This window comes from Macaca nemestrina, chromosome 2, assembly GCF_043159975.1.
Source record: "Macaca nemestrina isolate mMacNem1 chromosome 2, mMacNem.hap1, whole genome shotgun sequence".
In the NCBI taxonomy this organism is placed as follows: Eukaryota; Metazoa; Chordata; class Mammalia; order Primates; family Cercopithecidae; genus Macaca; species Macaca nemestrina.
This window is the reverse complement of record NC_092126.1, coordinates 102,258,797-102,282,268: the sequence shown is the minus strand read 5'-3', so window position 1 is coordinate 102,282,268 and position 23,472 is coordinate 102,258,797. Positions and strand designations below refer to the sequence as shown.

General features: G+C 40.2%; 1 protein-coding gene and 1 long non-coding RNA gene across 6 annotated transcripts in view; one reads left to right on the top strand and one right to left on the bottom strand.

The window, feature by feature from the left end:
• The window catches only part of LOC105480219 (WD repeat domain 48), a 46,825-nt gene extending 36,292 nt beyond the window's left edge, over window positions 1-10,533 (bottom strand). The window contains exon 1 of one of the 4 annotated variants that reach the window (XM_024792438.2): window positions 10,409-10,533. In XM_024792438.2, the coding sequence (XP_024648206.1) occupies window positions 10,409-10,456 (48 nt within the window). In that variant the 5' untranslated portion in view covers window positions 10,457-10,533. Of the gene's footprint in view, window positions 1-9,880; window positions 10,190-10,408 lie in introns of those variants that run through there. The other 3 variants (XM_011738788.2, XM_071091464.1, XM_071091463.1) reach the window with 3 other exon arrangements.
• LOC105480216 (uncharacterized) overlaps window positions 10,509-23,472 on the top strand; it is a 34,750-nt gene continuing 21,786 nt past the window's right edge. Inside the window, exons 1-2 of one of the 2 annotated variants that reach the window (XR_011619977.1) lie at window positions 10,509-10,620; window positions 11,037-11,111. This is a non-coding gene — a long non-coding RNA (uncharacterized lncRNA). Of the gene's footprint in view, window positions 11,112-23,472 lie in introns of both variants that reach the window. The other variant, XR_986346.2, reaches the window with a different exon arrangement.

The window sequence follows — 23,472 nt, the reverse complement described above, 5'->3', positions numbered from 1 at the left end:
GTTGGCCAGGCTGGTCTTGAACTCCTGGCCTCAAGTGGTCCACCCGCCTCAGCCTCCCAAAGTGCTGAGATTACAGGCGTGAGCCACTGCACCTGGCCAGCATAAAAATAAATTTTGAAAGACAGGTGAATATTTACATAGTCCCTTGGCAGAGAAAACTCTTCCAACATGCCAAGAAAGATGGTAATCTTTACGAAGGAAAAGAACAATGGTGATCTGGCCTAATACAAGTCAAAACCTTTTCTATGCACAAGAATGTTCACGGCATTGTGCCATTCACAATAATGCCACAAAAGTAGAAACAACCCAAATATCCATCAACTGACAAAACAAACAACCCAAATATCCATCAACTGACAAAACAAAACAAAACACACTGACAAAACAAACAAAATATATATACACAAATATCTATACACACTATATATACACATATATACACACACATATATATACACACACATATATATACTGTACTGACACATGCTACAACATGGATGAACCTTGAAAATATGCTAAGTGAAATTAGCCACATATTTTACAACAGGCCACATATCTTATAACTCTATTTATATATAATGTCTAGGATAGACAAATCCACAGAGAAAGTAGATTAGTAATTGCCAGGGGACTGAAGGAGGAAAAACTAAAAAATGGGGAGTGATTGCTAATGAACATAGAGTAATTAAACATTCTGGAGTTAAGTGACCAATAAACAACTTTCTGAATATACAAAAAAGTCACTGAATTGTACATTTTGAAAGGGTGCACTTTATGGTATGTGAATTTTATCACAATGTTATTTTCTTAAACCTTCTGAATGTCAAAAAGTAACATGAGCAAGACTAAGAGAATAATGAAATAAATATGAAAGAAAGTTTACTCTTAACAAGATTCCTTATAAGAAAAAGTCAAATTTTCTAACAGAAAGAGGAACAAAGTTACAAAAAGGAACTTTTAAAAAAAGAAATGGCCAAAAACCACATAAATAATCAAAGACATAATTAATATGAGATTATTTTACCTATAATACAGGAAAATTTTAAAAATAACTGCCATTTTTGTTTCCCCTGAGGATAAATAAACACTTTCTGACAAAAGTTTTAAACTCTTTGAAATGTTCTTTAAAATTCAATTTCCAGAAATTTGTCCTTTAAAAAGGGCCAGGGCTGCAGACACAAATTGCTACAAGGATGTTGTTTTAACCAAGTCTTTTGGATGCAATTAACTGTAACTGAGATCTACTCAAATCAGCTTTTTTGTTTGTTTGTTTGTCTGTATTTTAAAGGAGACTTCAACACAAGAATACAAGATATCTTAACAGAGCCACAGGTCAGGAAATACAGTCATCATTTATAAGAGGCATTTAAAAAATCAAATCATGACACTTCTCTGCTGAAACTTTCCAAAGGGTTTTTCACAAAATTTAAAGTTCAAACTCCTCAAATGCTTAGTTCTAACCCCACATCCTCACACTCATTTCAAACTGACTGCCCCCAGCTTCTTTTATGACAGTCACTCCAAACTCCTTTCTGTTCCGTAAACACATCAAGCTCTTTCCCATCCCAGCACCTTCTCATTTACTGTTGCCAGTGTCATGAAGATTCACCACCCCTCGAATCCCTATAGCAATACTCTTTCTCCAGCTTTCATCTTGTCTAACTCACCCTTACTCTTCAGATCTTAGGAAAAAGGTCTCCTTGGAAAGGCCTTTCCTGATCTCATTCTCCTCAGGGTTATGACCCTATCACTTACCCTACTTATTTAACAGTTCTTACCACATTCTTTATTCTTTTTTTTAATTATTATTATTATTATTTTTGAGACGGAGTCTCACTGTATCGCCCAGGCTGGAGTACAGTGGTGCGATCTTGGCTCACTGCAACCTCTGCTGCCCAGGTTCAAGCAATTCCCCTGACTCAGCCTCCCAACTAACTGAGATTATAGGCATCTGCTACGGTGCCCAGCTAATTTTTGTATTTTCTGTAGAGACAGGGTTTCGCCATCTTGGCCAGGCTGGTCTTGACCTCCTGACCTTGTGATCCACCCACCTTGGACTCCCAAAGTGCTGGGATTACAAGTGTGAGCCACCACGCCCGGCCACATTCATATTTTTTGGTGTATCTTCTCCATTAGAATAATAGCTCCAAGAAGGCAAGAGACTTGTCTGCCTTGTTCCTTCCACCACTGTGTCCCCATCATAGTGTCTGGCATATAAAAGACATAAGTATCATTGCATGAATTGGCTTTCCAAAGCCACTAGGCACCAATTTAGTTTCAATGTCAACTTCAGTCTCTCTCAATCTCTCTTTCTCTGGGGTCCCAGGGCTGCTTACCTAGCTCACATTTCCTTTAACGGAGACTGCAGCATATCTAAATCTTAACATCCAGACTTCTGGGAGATTATCTGACTGATTAAGGCAAGAGTGAAAGAATAACCTGAAGGTCAGAATTCTCATTCTAGGTGGAAAGTAATTACTGTCAAAACCAGTCTGGGCCAGCCTCTTCAATGATATTTCCTAAAGATATGCGCTTTAAAATGTAAAAGAATTAGAAGTATCCTAGTTGGATAAATTCTAGCATGCACATCTGTAAAACACAGTACTATTCAATCACTTAAAATGTTGATGTAGGCCAGCTGTGGTGGCTCATGCCTGTAATCTCTGTGCTTTAGGAGGCTGAGGTGGGAGGACTGCTTGAGCCCAGGAGCTTGAGGTTGCAGTGAGCTATGATGGCACCACTGTACTACAGCCTGGGCAACAGTATGAGACCCCTGTCTCTAAAGAATAAGAAAGAGTTGATGGAGGTCTAGACTAATAAACATGGGAGGAAAGCCATGATATATTTTTAGTGAAATATGTGTGGTCCAACACAGCAATGTACAATAGTCATTATTATAAAAATGTTTCAAAATATTAAACATTTCAGAATACACAAGTTTTGAAGACTACACATATATAAAAATAACCAGGGGCCAGCTGCAGTGGCTCACGCCTGTAATCCCAGCTTTGGGAGGCCAAGGCGGGCAGATCACAAGGTCAGGAGATTGAAACCATTCTGGCCAACATGGTGAAACCCTGTCTCTACTAAAAATACAAAAATTAGACGGGTGTGGTGGTGCGCACCTGTAGTCCCAGCTACTCAGGAGGCTGAGGCAGAAGAATCGCTTGAACCCAGGAGGCAGAGGTTGCAGTAAGCCGAGATTGTGCCACTGCACTCTAGCCTGAAGACAGAGTGAGACAATGTCTCAAAAAAAAAAAATAATAAAATAACCAGCAGTTATTTCTGAATGATGGGATTATGGTGATTTTCCACTCATTCATGTCTCTTTTATGAGGTCTGAATGTTTTACAAAGAACATATATTACTTAGTTTTTAAAATTTGATCATTTGTTATCCAAGTAATTCTTGCCTGTATTTAGAAAATCAAATCGTAATGACTGTAATGAAAAACAGTCTCTTTACTGTCTGGATAAGACTCCCACAGCTAGTCTTCATCCCTAAAGGTAACTAATTGCAACTCAGTTGTTGCTACTGGATAGTTAACTGCATTTCTCTAAATATTGTGCTTATCTTATAACTTTTTGGCTCATCCATTTTAGACATTATCAATTTACTCATGCTACTGTAGATTAGGATGTAGCTCTGGAATTACCCTCAATATCTCCTCCCTCTACTCTTCTAATATAGATACATCCCTATTTTTAATTGAACAAAACAATCAGTGCTATATTGTTGTGACTGTAAGGCTATCTACTAAGTACTATATTATGAATACATTTGCTTCCTCAAAGACCTTTTTGTTTTCCCTAGAGTTTTAATCTTTCCTTCTTCAATGGTTTTCTTCACTTTAACTTCAATTTTCTTTAATTGTTGTGCCACAGAACTCACCCCCACCCCTTTATTTTCTCAGAAGGCTTCCCCCTCCAAACCCTCCTTCTTCTCACTACAATCTAGGCTGACTGTCCTCTAGATCTGCTGGCACAGCTGTCACCTTTGGTGTTTTCCTTTACTGCTTTTCTGGGTTACAGCCATTGTTTCTTGAATTCTAATGCCTCCTCCTTTCTTTGTTCACTCCACAGTTTTGCTGAAGTACATCCCCAATACCTTAAGAAAGTAATATAAGAAAAGGCACACGGGTGGCAACTTAGTCCCTGCATGCCTGAAAAGGTCTTTCCTCCACATTTACACTTGATTTAGCAATTCTCTCAGCTCTTGAAAGCATTGCTGTAAGTTCCTCTAGCATCCAATGTTGCCACTGATTTCAATGCCATTCTGTTTCATACAGCTTTAAAGGGATCCTATTTTCATTCTTTTCTCCACTCCCTCATCATCTCCTTCCCTAAGCTTTTAGGATCTTTTCTTTTTCCTCGGTGTTGTGACATTTCCTTGTTTGTTTTTTCTATCATTAGTTTTGCTGTGCATTTAGAAAGCCCTTTCAATCTAGAAATTTGTGGCACTTAAGCGCTGGGAAATTTTCTTGTATTCATTATTAATAATCATCTGTTTGCTTTGCTTTTTCTTGAACTCAAATGAGTCAGATACTGGAACTTTCAAACTGATCCCTCATCTTATGCATTCTGTATTATCTATCTTTGTCCTTTCATTTATTTTCGTAACACTTCCTTTACTATTTTATAACTCTGGAGGTTTTTTCAAAGCAAATTATAGTATGGTGGAAAAAAATCAAAGCAATATCTTCAATAAGGAAATGGCTAAATTACGGTACATCCATTCTGTGTGGTCATCAAAGAATGAAAACTATATACACTGATATGTTTCAAGACATGTCACCTTAAAAACTTGTTACTGCATCCATTAAAGTACAGAGAAAAAATTTAAAATGTCTGGCTACAGAAAAATAGAAGAAAATGGATTTAATTCTTTCAACGAATATTGACTAGGCACCCACTTGTTGCCAGGCACTATTCTAAATGCTGAGGATGTGGTAGTCAGCACGAAAGTCCTCTTGGCATTTAGCTGGGGAAAGAGCATAACTAGAAGTGACAGCAAGTTAAGTGAAGTATTTTTTTTTCCCCAAGATACAGGCAAGCTTTTTCAGGCAGAAGAGATGGGAGTAAAAGATAAAAGTAGAAGGTACTAGAGACAGAAGCAATAACTGAGTGTACAAAGTCATGGGAGAACTTCATTTAGATAGTCAAGAGTATAAGCTAAGGCAGAGAAGATGAGGATTCATATCCAAACATCTTGATTTGCTTTAAAAAATGGGAGCAGGGTATTATATGAGTTTTGCAAAGGAATGGGAAGTTTGGCCTTCAGTAGAAAATACACATTTTGAAAGAGTCAATCAAAGGGACTCTAACAGGGAGAAAAATAATAGAATAGTTCCCAGCAGCAAGTATCCAGTTAAGTTACAGTGGAGCATTTGCAGCTGGCTCAGTAAGCATTGTTTAATTTCGCCAACCATTAATGTAGTCCAATTATCTGGGACCACAAACAAACAAACAAAAAATAGTGATCATAATCCACTGTACTTCATGTGATGTTTCTGCCTTTCACACTTAAATAATCCTAGAGTCATTGGTAGTGTGCCAGAGGGTACACACAATCAAGAAATAAACGTATCTTTCCTTGTTCATCATTTTATTTGAAAGTAATCACATTGATTTTCTATTACCGACGTAACAAATTACCACAAATTTAGTGGCTTTTAAATAACCCCATTTATTATTTCAATTATGAAGGTCAGAAGTCCAAACGGCTGAAATGAGTCCCCTGCATAAGATCTCACAAGGCCAAAACTGACAAGGGTCAGCAGATCTGTGTTCCTTACTCAAGGCTCTAGAAAGAGTCTGCTTCCAGGCTCATTTAGGTTGCTGGTCAAATTCAGTTTCTTGCGGTTGTAGGCCCTGAGGTCTCTGTTTTGTTTCCTTGCTGACTGTCAGCCAAGGGCCCATCTTTGCTCCTAAAGGCTGCCTGCATTCCTTCTCATGCTTTCCAGTGGTCCTCTCCAGCAACAGAGGGTTGGGTCCTTCTTACAACTCAAATTTCTGTCACCACATCTCCCTGCTTCCGCCTCCAGCTAGAGAAAGTCCTCTGTTTTAAAGGGCTCATATGATTAGAACGATTAGAATGGGCCCACGAGGATAATCCCTTATTTTCAAGTCTGTAACCTCATTACATTCACAAAATCCCCTTTATCATGTGACATAACATATTTGCAACGGATTAACATGTTACGTGATCATGTAACATAGCATGTAACATGATCATGTAGCATATTTGCAAGGGATTAGAGCATGAACGTTTTGGGGAGAGCTCACTCCGCCTACCAGAGTAACTAAACCTTTCTAGCTTCTCCCCAAACACTATGAAGCAGTGAAGGAAGAGGCCATAACAGGAGGAAAAATGGAGGCAGAGAGAGCCAATCAATAGACTCAGGTTGTTGGAAAATCGTAACACTAAGGGACTGCCAAGGATGAGAAAGACTTGCTTTGATATCTTGGTTACCAGAGAAAACGCTGCATCATGTATCTGAATTCACATATTTGATTATGTTTCTCACAGTCACAAATCCATCCCTCTCCCCTCATATCTCCAGTTTTCTTAGAAGCTGAAGATGGTAGGACATGGACTCATTTAAAATTATGTCGATAATTAATATGCAGTATGTTTGGACTCATCTCCACTGATTTTCTTTAAGTAATCATTTTATTTTATTTTTGAGATGGAGCCTTGCTCTGTCCCCCAGGCTGGAGTACAGTGGTACAATCTCAGCCAACTGTAACCTCCGCCTCCTGGGTTCAAACGATTCCCTTGCCTCAGCCTCCCGAGTAGCTGGGATTACAGGTAAGCACCACCATGCCAGCTAATTTTTGTATTTTTAATAGAGACGGCACTTCTCCATATTGGCCAGGCTAGTCTCGAACTCCTGACCTCAAGTGATCTGTCCACCTTGGCTTCCCAAAGTGCTGGGATTACAAGCGTGAGACACCACGCCCGGCCTCCACTGATTATTTAGCAATATTTTAAGTCTCAAGGGTTTGTCTTGGCCTACAACTTGACAAGGAGCTCAGGGCTACTATCCCTTGGTCTGAGACAGTCAGGAGACAAAGTATATTTTACTGCAAGTACCCATATATGCTTTTTCCAAAATGAGAAGTTTTCTTTTTGATGTATAAGAGCAAATACTGTGGTAAAAAGTTCAAAAATACAAAGTTATGTATACTTCAAACTAAAAGATATCCCATGTCCTGTCTTATCTATAATCACACAATCTATTCCCAAAGGGATAATCACTGCTATTACCCTTACAGACTTTTAAAACGCGTATTTCCTTTGTGGAAATGGGAATATGCCATGTTGACCTGCTTTTCTGACTCTCTCTCTCTCTCTCTCTGAGGCCTCCCTGGAAGACGAGCAGATCCCAGCACCATACTTCCTGTAAAGCCTATAGAACTGTGAGCCAATTATGCCTCTTTTCTTTATAAATGAGCCAGTCTCAGGTATTTCTTTATAGCAATTCAAGAATGGCTTCACACAACACCCTTGCATAAGTAGGGACAGATATATGCATATGCAAATTTGTAGAATATATTTTTAGATAAGGAATTCTGGGCTAAAGGGAGTGTTTGTTTAAGAATTTGACAAAGCAAGACACAAAACAGTGAATACTATGGCTCCACTTATAGCAAAAAAAAATCACGTTAAGTCAGGTACACAAGCAGGAAGAGGTACAGAACAGTGGTTCTCAACCAGCAGCAGTTTTGCCCTCGAGGGGACATCTGAAAACGTCTGGAGACATTTTTAGTTGTCACAACCAGGGAGATGCTACCACATCTAGTTGGTAGAAGCCAGGGATGATGCTAAAGAACCTGTGATGCATAAGACAGCTCCCTCCCTCAGACACAGCCAAGAATTATCCAGACGAAAATTTCAAGAATGCTCAGGTTGATAAACTCTGGTCTAGGATTAAAACATGACATTGCCCACAGCAGCTTTCTCGGAAGCATGGAGGGCAATTCTAATCTATACTTTTGTTTGCTGGGATTTTTACAATGAACACTCATTAGTTTAAATAACACCTCATAGACAATGATGGTTCAGATGAAATCAATCCCTGTGGCTTCTCAGGCTGCTTCTATACCTTGGGGACAAATTCTGAAAGCTACCTGAATCTTCTCTTCAGCAGGTTAATCTCAGACAGCTCTTTCAAAAGTTCTTCATAGGAAATAATTTCAAGTCAGTTCACCAATCTGATTGCTACCTATGAAGAACACGGTCCTAAGTGCGGAAGAGCAAACTCTAATTTTTTATTCTGACCAGTGAAAAGTGGCATTATCCATCACCTGTCTCATTCTACATGCACTGGCTCACATTCAGCCTATTAAAACATTGGTTTTCCAAACCTGCTGCAGTTAATTTACATTTTCTTCATCCCATACTAGTACAATTGCCTTGTAAGTCTTTTTAAAATATATATACTTTATTGCATGCATTTTGGGAGTGGGTAGGCCTGGGAAGGAAGCAAGCAGGGAACACACTGCAGTAATAGGACTTTTAAGTCTTTTTTTTTTTTTTTGAGACGGAGTCTCGCTCTGTCGCCGGGGCTGGAGCGCAGTGGCCGGATCTCAGCTCACTGCAAGCTCCGCCTCCTGGGTTTACGCCATTCTCCTGCCTCAGCCTCCTGTGTAGCTGGGACTACAGGCGCCCGCCACCTCGCCCGGCTAGTTTTTTGTATTTTTTTAGTAGAGACGGGGATTCACCGTGTTCGCCAGGATGGTCTCGATCTCCTGACCTCGTGATCCGCCCGTCTCGGCCTCCCAAAGTGCTGGGATTACAGGCTTGAGCCACGGCGCCCGGCCAGGACTTTTAAGTCTTAATGCAATAAACTGAAAGGCCTGATGAACTACCCTTATTCCCCTGAGAAGTATACCACCATATAGTGTTATAGACTTGTAATACAATCAGGTTACAATTTTGAGTTATATTTCCATCCAGAGGAGACATTCTCACTACCTGCCTTGGATGCTGGTGATACTGAAATCCTATCACTAATGCACTGAAAAACTCACCTAACAGAGTGAGTTTAGACTCATTAATTTCACTCATTTCAACAAACATACAGTGAGTGCTTAAGACACTGTGCTGATCAATGAGATCAATAAAACCAAGATGTGAACTACTCAGAAGACTTTATAACCTACCACCTTCTGCTGGGATTACCTTACTGAAGGACCCCTTTATCTAACCACCTTCATCTGACACTTGATTTCAACCTGCAGAACTCCACATAATGCTGTGTTTTATAAAGAAAGCCTAGGTGTAAATTATTCCTACAACCTTTCAATCCCTTTTCCCCTCTGGGGGCCACTCTTAAGTGCTAGGTAAATGTTTAAAGAATAAATGCACCAAACTGCCACTACCACATACAATACACCTGCAGGCAAACACCTGTAAGAGGGCTTTTATTCCCTGCATCACGGAAAATATTAAATGGCAATAACTTTTTTTATTATTATTATACTTTAAGTTCTAGGATATATGTGCATAACGTGCAGGTTTGTTACACAGGTATACATGTGCCATGCTGATTTGCTGCACCCATCAACTCATTTACATTAGGTATTTCTCCTAATGCTATCCCTCCCCCAGACCCCGACAGGCCACGGTGTGTGATGTTCCCCGAAGTGGCAATAACTCTTAAGCGTAACCCCAAACAAAAGTGAATTCACAAAGGCACAAGGCACAAGACACACACAGTAAGATTAGACAACTCTTTACCACATGGACAATAAATTATACAAACAATAAAGATTCAGCGATGCACACTGAAGGTGAAGAAATGGTGAAGACGAACTTAAATTCCCAATTAAAATTATAATTTCCCCACGCACATTCTCATGTCACTTCCACCTACCCAGGGGACAGCTCCAACATAAGAGAAGGCTGGGGGCTCCCAAGTGCGGAATCCTCAGCAGAAACCCCGCAGGGCCGTCGATGCTCCGCCGCCTCGCCACGCCCCCGCACAGGCCGCTCACTCCTCCAACGCCCACCCTCCCGGGAAACCCCTGGAGGCCTCCGCTCAGACGCAGCGAGGGCAGAGCGCTTCGAAGAAAGGCAGGGGAAGAGGGAGGCAAGTGGGCGGGGAACTAGCCTATCCCGACCCCGCAAGTCCATTCCTACAGAAAAGCGGCGACCAGCAATCCCGGGCTCAGAACGCCGCCCGCGAGGGTCCCGGGCCTGGGCCCCAAGGGCCACGCAGGCCGACCCCCGCCCCTTCCTCAAGCCGTTAGCGCCGCGGCCCCACCCCTCAAGGCCGGCCGCGCCCCGCCCCGTTCGCCCCATGCCGCTACCCCGGCCGGCCGTGGCCCCGGACACCTTCTAGCTGGAGTGGGCCCGGAGCTGCCAGCCGCGTCCGGAAGGCCGAGGAACCGGGCTTCCATACCTGCACTTTCCTCCGCCCTGCTGTGTTCTGCCGGTGATGGGCCGCCATCTTGCATGTTGACACTCCGACGTCACTTCCGGAGGTGGCTCAGACCGGGCGGATGTTCTGCCCTTTTCCCTTTGGCCAAGGATCAGTGGCGGGTCTGAAGGTAGACAGGATATGTGTTTCCTAGGTGGTGTTCGTTGCTGTATGGCCGGTAGTCACGTGGTGAGGTAGATGCACCTAAAAACAAAATCATTGTGCAAGTATAATACTGATGGGGAGAGAGCCACTTTTCAGGGCTGAGTGAGCAATCCAAATCCACTTCTATGTGGCCCTAGACCCTGGCTTGCTCTCTTTTCCAGGCCCTCCCCGAGAGGTCCAAGCGAAATGAAAGCACTGAAAGAATTAACAGTGCAAGACATGGCGCTGGACGATCTCCTAACCCTTCCTAGACAAGCAGGGGAACCAAGTGATTTACTATTAAGTACCTAAAAATGCGGAGAATTGTATCTTGGCCTCAAAGGGGGAAGAATAGAAGTCCTTGCAAAGGAGGTTGCCTCCATCTTCGGGAAGAGCAAATAATCCATTTAAATTAAAAGGATAAAAAGTGGGGCCATGAAAAAGAACGAGATCATGTCCTTTGCAGGGACATGATGGAACTGGAGGCCGTTTCCTTAAGCAAACTAACAAAGGAACAGGAAACCAAATACCGCGTGTTCTCGTAAGTAGGAGCCAAATGATGAGAACGCATGGACACAAAGAGGGGGACAACACACACTGGGGCCTTTTGGAGGGTGGAGGGTTGGAGGAGGGTGAGGATCAGGAAAAATAACTAACGGGTACTAGGCTTAATACCTGGGTGACAGGCCAGGCACGGTGGCTCAAGCCTGTAATCCCAGCACTTTGGGAGGCCGAGACGGGCGGATCACGAGGTCAGGAGATCGAGACCATCCTGGCTAACACGTGAAACCCCGTCTCTACTAAAAAAATACAAAAATTAGCGGGGAGCGGTGGCGGGCGCCTGTAGTCCCAGCTACTCAGGAGGCTGAGGCAGGAGAATGGCGTGAACCTGGGAGGTGGAGCTTGCAGTGAGCTGAGATCCGGCCACTGCACTCCAGCCTGGGGGACAGAGCGAGACTCCGTCTCAAAAAAAAAAAAAAAAAAAAAAAAAAAATACCTGGGTGACAAAATAGTCTGTACAACAAACCCCCATGACACAAGTTCACCTATATAACAAACCTGCACTTGTATCCCTGAACTTAAAAGTTCAAAAAAAAAAAAAAAAAGAAGACAAAAAGATGTTACAGGAAGGTGAAAACGGTACATCAGCTAAAATTGTTCCCAGAGACAACTCAGTTCCAAACCCTGAACTGAAAACCCAGTTCTAGTTTAAATCATCTCTTATACTAGAACAGTTAGGTCCTTCTGGGTGAAAGTGTGGTTTTCACTGACACTAATTATAGGAGCTGAGGGTGATCAGGCCCTCTCTAGTGAAAGTGAATCCTATAGAACTACACTGTGGGATTTGATGTTGTATCTGCTAGTCATCTGTGGCTCTTGAGCACTTGAAATATAGCTAGTTCCAGTTTAGATACGTAATTGTAAACTACCCCCAAATTTCAAAGACTAGTTTGAAGAAAAGAATGTAAAATATCTCATTAATAATTTTTTGTATTGATTTCATGTTGAAATGATGTTTGGGGGCATATTAGGCTAAATAAAATTTATTATTAAATTTTGTCATATGGATATTAGAATATTTCAAATTACATCTGTGGTCACAAATTTCTGTTGCATAGTGCTAGTATATAAGTAATGCTTAGAAAAGTTGTCTTGACAAATACTTGTTCTTAAATTAATAAAGAAATGTGAATTAGAGGAGTAAAAATTGTGAGGGCAGAAAGCTGCTTAAGCAAAACTGGCAGTGATAACTTAGAAGTAAATTACTGCATCATTACAGGCTCACTCATTCACTGATTCATGTATTCATTCATTTAACAAAATATTAAATAGTACCTCATATGTGCCAGGCACTATATTAGGTGTTGGGGAATCAGTGGTGAGTGCACATAGTCATAGAACTTAGAGTCCCAGGATGAGACAGGAATTAATACAGAAATAAGTACTCTGAAGAAAGATGATTGTAAGACAGGAAGTATCTTGAGTCAAGAGTTAACTAGTCAAGGAGAGGGAACAGTCTGAGCAAAGATCTTGTAGCAGGAGAGAGCATGGAACATTACAGGAACTGAGGGTCAAGGCTCAGAGTACAGGAAGTGAAAGGAGTATGCAGAGTCCATACCCAGCAGGGTCTCTTAGACCAATGGGAAGCTGTTGAAATATAGCGAGGGAAAAAATGTGGTCTATATTTTAAAAATTGTTTAAGTGTCCATCGAGCACCTATGATGTGCAAAGTACCATACAGGTATGTTGCTCTGGACAATATGCCGGTACTTGCCAAAAATTGATTGTTATGTTGTAGACCTGCTTTGGACCTGAAGAATATTAAAGTAGTGAAGTTCTTTCAGTGGGCAGAATTTTCACCAGTATGTTTTGATGTTCACTTTGGCTGAAAGGAGAAATGGTCAATTCAGGGTCAGAGGATAATTTTTTGGCCAGTTTGTCAAAGACATGGAAAGAGCAAGATTGGGGAACTAGTGACAGAAGACTCCAGAAGGGATATAGTGATGGGCCTCTCAGAATAAACCTTAAGAATCATATGGATGAAATGAACTGCTTTGTGATGAAACTCAGCCTTACTGCCTGCTCAGTGGAATCATGAAATAAATGGCAATGACAATGGCAATGGCAGCAGGATTGGAGCTATGCATGGGATCACTAAGCCACTGCTGGGTGTTCAGGTCACTGAACACTGCTGAGTGTTCAGATCACCAAGCCACTGCTGGGTGTTCAGAAGCAGTGACCAATACCCCATGCTCTAAGAGGATCAGCCAGCCACATGTAGGCAAGTCCATTCCATTGGCCATTGGCCCTCTCCCATCATTGAGGGAGTTCTTATTTGTTCTCTCTGAAATATATTTATTCTAGATTGAGATTTGCTTCCCCTGCTTACTGTACTTCCACTGACACCACCATCTAGGGAATTAGTGCTTTAGACACTATCATTTTCTCTAACGCTTTTTGCTTTCGACCAAAAAATTCACTCTACAATGAAAGAAGTAATGCAATGGGCTATTGCCCATAGAATTTATTGGCCTAATTGTGTACTCAATCACTGAGGAGTATCTTGTCTTATTGAAGACATATTGAAGACTTAGTTATGGTGCCTTCTGGGAGATAACCCTTTTTGATACTGTCCTGTAGGATGCAGTATATGCTCTGAACTAGTGTCCAATATTCAGCACTCTTTTTTCCTGTTCCTTTTATCTATTGCTGTTTAACCGCCCGCAAAATGTAATGGTTTAAAACAGTTGCAACACTTACTTTACTTCCAAATCTGTAATTTATGCAGAGCTTGGTGGGAACAGATTGTCTCTGTTCCACTATGCACTTCACATCAGCAGGGGCAGCTACAAGATTGAGGCTGGAATCATCTGAAGACCCCTTTTCTTACATGTCCGGTGACTGATACTGGTGTTGACCTAGTCCTTAACTGAAGCTGTGGCTAGAACACCTATTCATGATCTTTCCACAGCACTGTTTGGTTCCTCACAATATGCTGAGTTCCAAGGATGAGCATCCAAAAGAAGAAAAATCTGGTTGGAAGCTATAATGCTTTTTCTAACTCACAGTGGAAGTCATGCAGTATCACTTTAAGCCACAGTCAATTCATTAGAACTTAGTTACTAAGGCCGTCGGTGTTTTTTTTTTGTTTTTGTTTTTTTTGAGGCGGAGTCTCGCTCTGTCACCCAGGCTGGAGTGCAGTGGAGTGCAGTGGCCGGATCTCAGCTCACTGCAAGCTCCGCCTCCCGGGTTTATGCCATTCTCCTGCCTCAGCCTCCCAAGTAGCTGGGACTACAGGTGCCCGCCACCTCGCCCAGCTAGTTTTTTGTACTTTTTAATAGAGACGGAGTTTCACCGTGTTAGCCAGGATGGTCTCGATCTCCTGACCTTGTGATCTGCCTGTCTCGGCCTCCCAAAGTGCTGGGATTACAGGCTTGAGCCACTGCGCCCGGCCAGATGACTCCTTTTTTTATGAAGTGTCAATAAATTTGTGGATGTATTTTTTAATTGACACATAATAATTGTATATATATGGGGTACAGTGTGATATTTTGATACCTGTATACAATCTGTAATAATTGCTTTGGGAAAATTCAATATCCACTCTTATAGCTATTGGAAAATATAGAATAAGTTATTGTTAACCATAGTCACCCTTCAGCGATATAGAACACCAAAAATTATTCCTTTTGCCTACCTGTAATTTTATATGTGTTAACCAACCTCTCTCTATATAATCCTCTCCTTTACCCTTCTCAGCCACTAGTTACCACTATTCTGTTCTCTACTTCTCTGAGATCAACTTATTTATCTTTCACATATTGTTGGGAACATGCAGTATTTATCTTTCTGTGCCTGACTTATTTCACTTAAGATAATGACCTCCAGTGCTATCCATGTTGCTGCAAATGACAACATTTTATTCTTTTTTATGACTGAATAGTATTTCATTGTGTATATGTACTACATTTTCTTTATCCATTCTTCTTTTGATGGACACTTAGGTTGACTCCATATCTTGGGGGCTGTGAATAGTGCCGCAGTAACTATGCGAGCACAGATATCTCTTTGACATACTGATTTCCTGTTCTTTGGGTAGTAGTAGGATTGCTGGATCATATGGTAGTTGTAGTTTTAGTTTTTTGAGAAATCTACACACTGTCTTCCATAACGGTTGAACTAATTTACATTCCTATCAATAGTGTATGAATTCCCTTTTCTCTGCACCCTCACCCTCTGCATTTGTTTTTGTCTTTTTCATAATAGCCATTCTAACTGGAGTGAGATGATATCTCATCGTGGTTTTGATCTGTATTTCCCTGATGATTAGTGATGTTGAGCATTTTTTTCATGTATTTGTTGACCATTTATATGTCTTCTTTTGAGAATTGTGTATTCAGATCATTTGCCCATTTAAAAATTATTGGGGTTTTTTTTGCTATTGAGTTGTTTGAGTTTTTTGTACTTCCTGGATATGAATTCCTGGTTGGATGAACACTTTGCAAATATTTTCTCTCATTCTGTAGGCTGTCTCATTCCTCTATTGATTGTTTCCTTTTCTGTGCAGAAGCTTTTTAGTTTGATATAATCCAATTTGCCTATATTTGGTTTCGTTGCCTGTGCTTTTGAGGGCTTATCCATAAAATCTTTGCCCAGGCCAATGTCCTGAAGCATTTCTCCTGTATTATCTTTTAGCAGTTTCATAGTTTTGGGTTTTATATTTAGGTTTTTAATCCATTTCGCATTGATTTTTGTATAAAGTGGGACATAGGGAGTCTAGTTTCTTTCCTTTTCATATGGGTAGTCAGTTTTCCCAGCACCATTTATTGAAGAGACTGTTCTTTTCCCAATATGTTATAGGGCCTTTGTTAAAAATCAGTTAATTGCCAGGCATGGTGGTACATGCCTGTAGTCCCAGCTACTTGAAGGCTGATATAGGAGGATTGCTTAAGCCCAGGAGTTTGAGGCCTGCAGTATACTATGATTGTGAGTGGTCACTGCACTCCAGCCTGGGAAACACAGCAAGATCCAGTCTTAAAAAAAAAAAAGGGTTGGGGGGTGGTGGGGGACTGGGTGCAATGGCTCACAACTATAATCCCACAATTTTGGGAGGCTGAGGTAGGTGGATTGCTTGAGCCCAGGAGTTCGAGACCAAACAGGGCAACATGGCAAAACCCAGTCTTTATCAAAAAAAGCAAAAATTAACCGGGGATGGTGGTGCACACCTGTAGTCCTAGCTACTCGAGAGTCCTAGCTACTCGAGTGGGAGGATTGCTTGAGCCTAGGAGGTTGAGATTGCAGTGAGCAGAGATCACATCATTGCACTTCAGTCTGGGTGACAGTGCAAGACCCTGTTTCAAAAAAACAATTAGTTTGCTATAAATACATGGATTTATTTCTGGGTTCTCTATTCTGTTCCATTGGTCAGTGTGTCTTTTCTAATGCCAGTACTATGCTGTTTTGTTTACTATAGCTTTGTATAGTATATTTTGAGGTTAGTGTGATGCCTCCAACTTTGTTCTTTTTGCTCAGGATTGCTTTGGCTATTTGGGGTTGTTTGTAGTTCCATATGAATTTTAGGATTATTTTTTCTATTTCTATGAAGAATGTCATTGGTATTTTAATAGGGATTGCATTTAATCTGTAGATCACTTCGGGTAGCTTGGTCATTTTAACAATATTAATTTAATATATGAACATTGATGTCTTTCCATTTTTGTATATATCCTCTTCAATTTATTTCATCAGAGTTTTATAATTTCCTTCCCTCCCTCCCTCCCTCCCTCCCTCCCTCCCTCCCTCCCTCCCTCCCTCCCTCCCTCTCTTCCTTCCTTCCTTCCTTCCTTCCTTCCTTCCTTCCTTCCTTCCTTCCTTCCTTCCTTCCTTCCCTCCTTCCTTCCTCCCTCCCTCCCTCCCTCCCTCCCTCCCTTTCTTTTTGCGACACAGCCTCACTCTGTTGTCCAGGCTGGAGTACAGGGGCATGATCTCGGCTCACTGCAACCTCCACTTCCCAGATTCAAGTGATTCTCATGCCCCAGCTTTCTGAGTAGCTGAGATTACAGGCCCATGCCACCACGCCCAGCTAATTTTTGTATTTTTAGTACAGACAGGGTTTTGCCATGTTGACTAAGCTGATTTTGAACTCTTGGCCTCAAGTGTTCCTCCTGCTTAGGCCCCCGAAAGTGTTGGGATTACAGGAGTGAGCCACTGTGCCTGGCCTCTACTGATTTTTGTATATTGATTTTATATACTACAATTTTATGAATTTGTTCATCAGTTCTGAGAATTTTTTGATGAAGTCTTTAAGTTTTCGGTATATAAGATCATATCATCTGCAAATAGTGACAATTTGACATTTTCTTTCCAGCTTGGATGACCTTTATTCTTTAATCTTGCCTAAATGCTCTGGCTAGTATTCTCCATACTAAGTTGAGTAAGAGTGGTGAAAGTGGGTATCTTTGTCTTTTTCCAGTTTTTAGAGGAAAAATTTTCAACTTTCTCCTGTTTAAGATGATATTAACTGTGGGTTTGTCATATATGGCCTTTATTGTGTTGAGGTATGTTCTTTTTGTACTTACTTTTTCGAGAATTTTTATCATGAAAGGATGTTGAATTTTATCAAATGCCTTTTCTGCATTGATTAAGATGATCATTTGGTTTTTGTCCTTGATTCTGTTGATGTGATGTATCTTTTGTTTATTGATTTGCATATGTTGAATCATCCTTGCATTCCTGGAATAAATCCCACTTGATCATTGTGTGTAATCCTTTTGATATGTTGTTGGATCTGGTTTGCTAATATTTTGTTGAGAATTTTTACATCTATGTTCATCAGGGATATTGGCCTGTAGCTTTCTTTTTTTGGTTGTGTTTTTGCCTGGTTTTGGCATTAGGGTAATGTTGGGGTTGTAGAATGAGTTTGGAAGAATTCCTTCCCCTTTAATTTTTTGGAATAATTTGAGAGGAATTGGTATTAGTTATTTAAATGCCTGGTGCAATTCAGCAGTGAAGCCATTGGTCCTAGGCTTTTCTTGGTTGGGAGACTTTTTATTTCTCCCTCAATCTCATTACTTGCTATTGATTTGTTCAGGTTTTCTATTTCTTCCCAATTCAATTTTGGTAGGTTGCATGTGTCCAGGAATTCATTTCCTCCAGGCTTTTCATCTAGTTGGCATATAGTTGTTTCATAATAGTCTTTAATGATCATTTGTATTCCTGTGGTAACAGTTGTTTTTTTCATTTCTGATTTTATTTATTTGGGTTGTTGCTCTCTTTTATTTAAATTAGTCTAGTTAGTGGTTTGTTGATTTTATCTTTTCAAAAAACTTTTTGTTTTGTTGGTTTGTATTTTTTGTCTCAATTTCATTATTTCTGCTCTCATCTTTATTATTTATTTCCTTATGCTAATTTTGAGTTTTGTTGGTTCTTGTTTCTGTAGTTCCCTGACGTGCATCATTAGTTTGTTTATTTTTAATCTTTCTGCTTTTTTGATGTAGGCATTTATTGTCATAAACATTCCTCTTAGTAATGCTTTTGATGTGTCCCATTGGTTTTGGTATGTTGTGTTTCTATTTTCATTTGTTTCAATAAATTTTTAAACGTCCTTCTTAATTTCTTCACTGACATATTTATCATTCAGGAACATGTTATTTACTTTCTATGTGTTTGCACAGTTTCCGAAGTTTCTGTTATTATTGATTTCTAGTTTTATTTCATTGTAGTCAGAAAAGATGCTTGATATGGTTTTGATTTTTAAAAATGTGTTGAGACTTGTTTTTAGGGCTAACATATGGTCTATCTTGGAGGATGTTCTATATGCTGATGAGAAGAATGTGTATTCTGCAGCTGTTAGATAAAATGTTCTGTAAATGTCTGTTAGGTCCATTTGGTCTATATTGCCGTTTAAATCTGATGTTTCTTTGTTGATTTTCTGTCTACATTATCTGGTCAAAGCTGAGAATGAGGTATTGAAATCCCCAACTTAATTGTATTGGAGTCTGTCTTCCCTTTAGATCTAATGATATTTGCTTTGTATATCTGAGGGTATATATATTTAAAATTGTTATACCCTTTTACTGAATTGATCCCTTTATTATTATATAATGACACTCTTTTTCTCTTTTTACAGTTTTTGACTTAAAGTAAAAAGCTCTTGCTTGTTTTTGGTTTCTGTTTGCATTTACATTTGGCATTTAAAAATTATTTTTATTTTTAACTTTTGTAGGTACATAGTAGGTGTATTCATTTATGGGATATATGAGATCTTTTGGTACAAGCATGCAATGCATGGTAATCACATCATGAAAAATTGGGTATCCATCTCCTCAAGCAGTTATCCTTTTTGTTTTGTGTTTATCCTTTTTATTACAAGCAATCTAATTATCCTCTTTTAATTATTTTTAAATGTACAATTAAAGTATTATTAACTATAGCCCCCCCATTGTGCTATCAAATACTGACTGTCTTATTCATTCTTTCTAATTTTTTTTTGTACTCATTAGCCATCTCTACCTCCCCCCACCCCCAACTACCCTTCCTGGTTTCTGGTAACCATTCTTCTATTCTCTATATCCATGAGTTCGATTGCTTTTTTAGATCCCACAAGTAAGTGGGAACATGTGATGTTTGTCTTTCTGTGCCTAGCTTGTTTCACTTAATATAACGACCTCCAGTTCCACCTATGTTGTTGCAAATGACAGGATTCTGGGTTTTGTTTTTTTGTTTTTGTTTTTTTTTTTGGCTGTATAGTACTTCATTGTGTGTAAGTATCACATTTTCTTTATCCATTCATCTGTTGATGGACACTTAGGTTACTTCCAAATCTTGGCTATTGTGAACAGTGCTGCAACAAACATGGGAGTGCAAATGTCTCTTTCATATTCTGATTTCTCTTCTTTTGGATATATACCCAGCAGTGGGATTGCTGGATCATATGGTAGCTCTATTTTTAGTTTTTTGAGATTGCTAAATGATTCTCCATAAAGGTTGTACAAATGTGCCTTCTTACCAACAGTATACGAGGGTTCTCCCTTCTCTTCATCCTTGCTAGCGTTTGTTATTGCCTGACTTTTGGATAAAAGCCATTTTAACTGGGGGTGAGATAATATCTCATTGTAGTTTTGATTTGCATTTCTCTGATAATTAATGATGTTGAGCACTTTTTCACATGCTGTTTGCCATTTGTATGTCTTGTTTTGAGAAATGTCGAGTCAGACCTTTTGCTCATTTCTTTTTTCTTTTTTTTTTTTTTTTTTTCTGAGATGGAGTTTTGCTCTTGTTGCCCAGGATAGAGTGCAATGGCATGATCTCAGCTCACCGCAAACTCTGCCTTCCAGGTTGAAGTGATTCTTCTGCCTCAGCCTCCCGAGTAGTTGGGATTACAGGTATGTGCCACCAAGCCGGCTAATTTTGTACTTTTAGTAGAGACAGGGTTTCTCCGTGTTGGTCAGGCTGGTCTCGAACTTCTGACCTCAGGTGATCATCCTGCCTCGGCCTCCCAAAGTGCTGAGATTACAGGCGTGAGCCACTGCACCCAGACCTTTTGCTCATTTCTTGATCAGATTATTAGATTTTTTTCCCCTATAGAAGTGTTTGAGCTCCTTATATGTTCTGGTTATTAACTTCTTGTTATGTGGCTAGTTTTCTAATATTTTCTCCCACTCTTTGTGTTGTCTCTTCACTTTGATGATTGTTTCCTTTGCTGTGCAGAAGCTTTTTAACTTGATGTGATCCCATTTGTTCATTTTTGCTTTGGTTGCTTGTGCTTGTGACGTATTACTCAAGAAATTTTTGCCCAGATTAATGTCCTGGAGTGTTTCTCCAATGTTTTCTTGCAGAAATTTCATTGAGATTTCTTTTTTATATTTTTTCACTTTCAGTCTATGTGTGTCTTTACAAGTGAAGTGAGTTTCTTATAGGCAGCATACAGTTGGTGCTTGGTTTGTTTGGGGTTTTTTTTGGAGATGGAGTCTTGCTCCATCTCTCAGGCTGGAGTGCAGTGGCACAATCTTGGCTCACTGCAACCTCTACCTGCTGGGTTCAAGTGATTTTCCTGCCTTGGCCTCCTGAGTACCTGGGACTACAGATGCCTACCACCATGCCCAGCTAATTTTTATATTTTTGGTAGGGACAGGTTTCACCATGTTGGCCAAGCTGGTCTCCTGACTTTAAGTGATCCTCCCGCCTCAGCCTCCCAAAGTGCTGGGATTACAGGCATGAGCCACTGTGCCTGGCCTGGGTCTTGTTTTTTTAATCCATTCAGCCAGTCTATATTATTTAATTGGGAAATTTAATCTATTTACATTCAAGGTTATTATTAAAATATGATATTTTTTCCTGTCATATTGTTAATTGTTTTCTGGTTGTTTTGAAATTCTTTGTTTTTTTCTTCCTCTAATCATTTATCTTTGCAGTGATAAGGTTTGATTTATTTTTCTTTCTCATTTGTGTATCTTTTCAACCAGTTAGTTTTGTACTTTTGTGTTTTCATGATGGTAGCTATCATCCTTTTGCTTCCAGGTGTAGGACTCCTTTAAGTATTTCTCGTAAGGATGGTCTAGTGGTAATGAATTTCCTCAGTTTTAGTTTGGGGAAAATTTTATTTCTTCTGCATTTCTGAAGGATAGTTTTATTTGGTTTGATATTCTTACTTGGCAGTTTTTTTCTTACAGCACTTTGAATATGTCATCCCATTCTCTCCTGGCCTGTAAGGTTTCTGCTGAGAAAAATGCTGTTAGTTTAATGGGGATTTTCATACATGTGACTTGACATTTTTTTCTTGCTGTTTTAAAAATTCTCTCCTTGTGTTTGACTTTTGACAGTTTGATTATAATGTGCTTCAGAGAGGACCTTTTTGAGTTGACTGTATTTGAAGATTTTTTAGTGTCCTGGATATAAGTGTCCATATTTCTCCAAAGTCTTAGAAAGGTTTCAGTGATTATTTCATCAAATAGGTTTTCTATTCCTTTTTCATCTCATTTCCTTCTTAAACATTCAGAATGTGAATATTTGTTTGCTTAATGGTGTCCTGTAAGTACCGTAGGCTTTCTTTATTCTTTTTGAATCCTTTTTTCTTTTTTTAGTCTGACTGAGTTATTTCAAAAGACCTGTCTCCAAGTTCAGAAATTATTTTCTTCTTCTTTTTCTAGTTTGTTGTTGAAGCTCTCTATTGTACTTTTTATTTCATTTGTGGAATTTTTTAGCTTCAAGATTTCTGTTTGGTTCTTTAAAAAAAAAATATGTATTTCTTTGTTGAATTTCTCATTCAGAGTGTTAATGTTCACTTGATTTCATTTAATTGTCTGTATTTATCCTGTATCTTGCTGAGATTCCTTAGGCTCATTAGTTTCAGTTCCTTTTTAGGCATCTGATAGCTTTCATTTTGGGCAATGTGTTATTGGAGAATTATTGTGTTCCTTTGGTAATGTTGTGTTTCCTTGTTTTCTTATGTTTCTTGTGTTCCTAGGTTGATATCTGTGCATCTGGTGAAACAGTCACCTCTCCCAATTTCATGGAGTAGCTTTGATTGGGAAAGACTTTTTTCCTGTAGTTGTGACCTATAGTGTTGATTGTGTAAGGTGCTTTGGCTTTGGTTCTGAGTGGGTGCAGTAGTGTAGTCTCCACACTCGATCTTAGACAAAAGGCTGAGAAGCAATAACAGTTATGTAGTCTCTGTGTGATTTTTGACAGCATCAGCAGTATTTGAGTGCCACAGTGGCATGGACTGGACATTTGTGGAGGCAATAGTGTAGTTTTGCTGGTGGTAAGTGTCCACTGGTGGTCAGTTCTCGGATTATGGGAGGGTGCTTACCTGGAACAACAGCTTTACTGATTACAGGAGTGCCATTGCCAGCTGTGGTGGGCACTAGTCCCTGAGGAACACAGCATGTGATGTCTCTACCTCTGGAGGGGGTGGGATTAGCAGAGGTGGTGTGTGCTAGGTAAACCAGTCCTCAGTCCTTGGGGGACATATACACATGCTATATCTCCACTACTGGATGGGGCAGGGTTGCTGGCAGCAGTGGGTGCTAAGTGGGCAGGTCCTTGGTCCCTGGGGACTTTTTGAGGTACATGGTAGCTCTGCTGCTGGAGGGAGCAGGGTCTTCAGTGGTGACAGCCTCTAGGTGGGCTGATCTTTGGTCTCTAGGGGTGCCCATGCATAAGGCAGCCTCATCACTGGAGGGGATAGGGTTGCTGGCAGCAGTGGGTACCAGGTGGCTGGGCATACACATTGGCTCCCTCACTCCTGAGTGTGACCTCCTTACTGTGCTGGACTATCTCCTTCTTGGATCACAGAGTGGTATGTGGACTTTAGTGCTGGAGTCATGGCTCTACTGCTAGGTCTGGCTGGGATATTGGCACTCAGTCTTCTGTATGGGCATGGTGGAATGACCGCAGGGCCC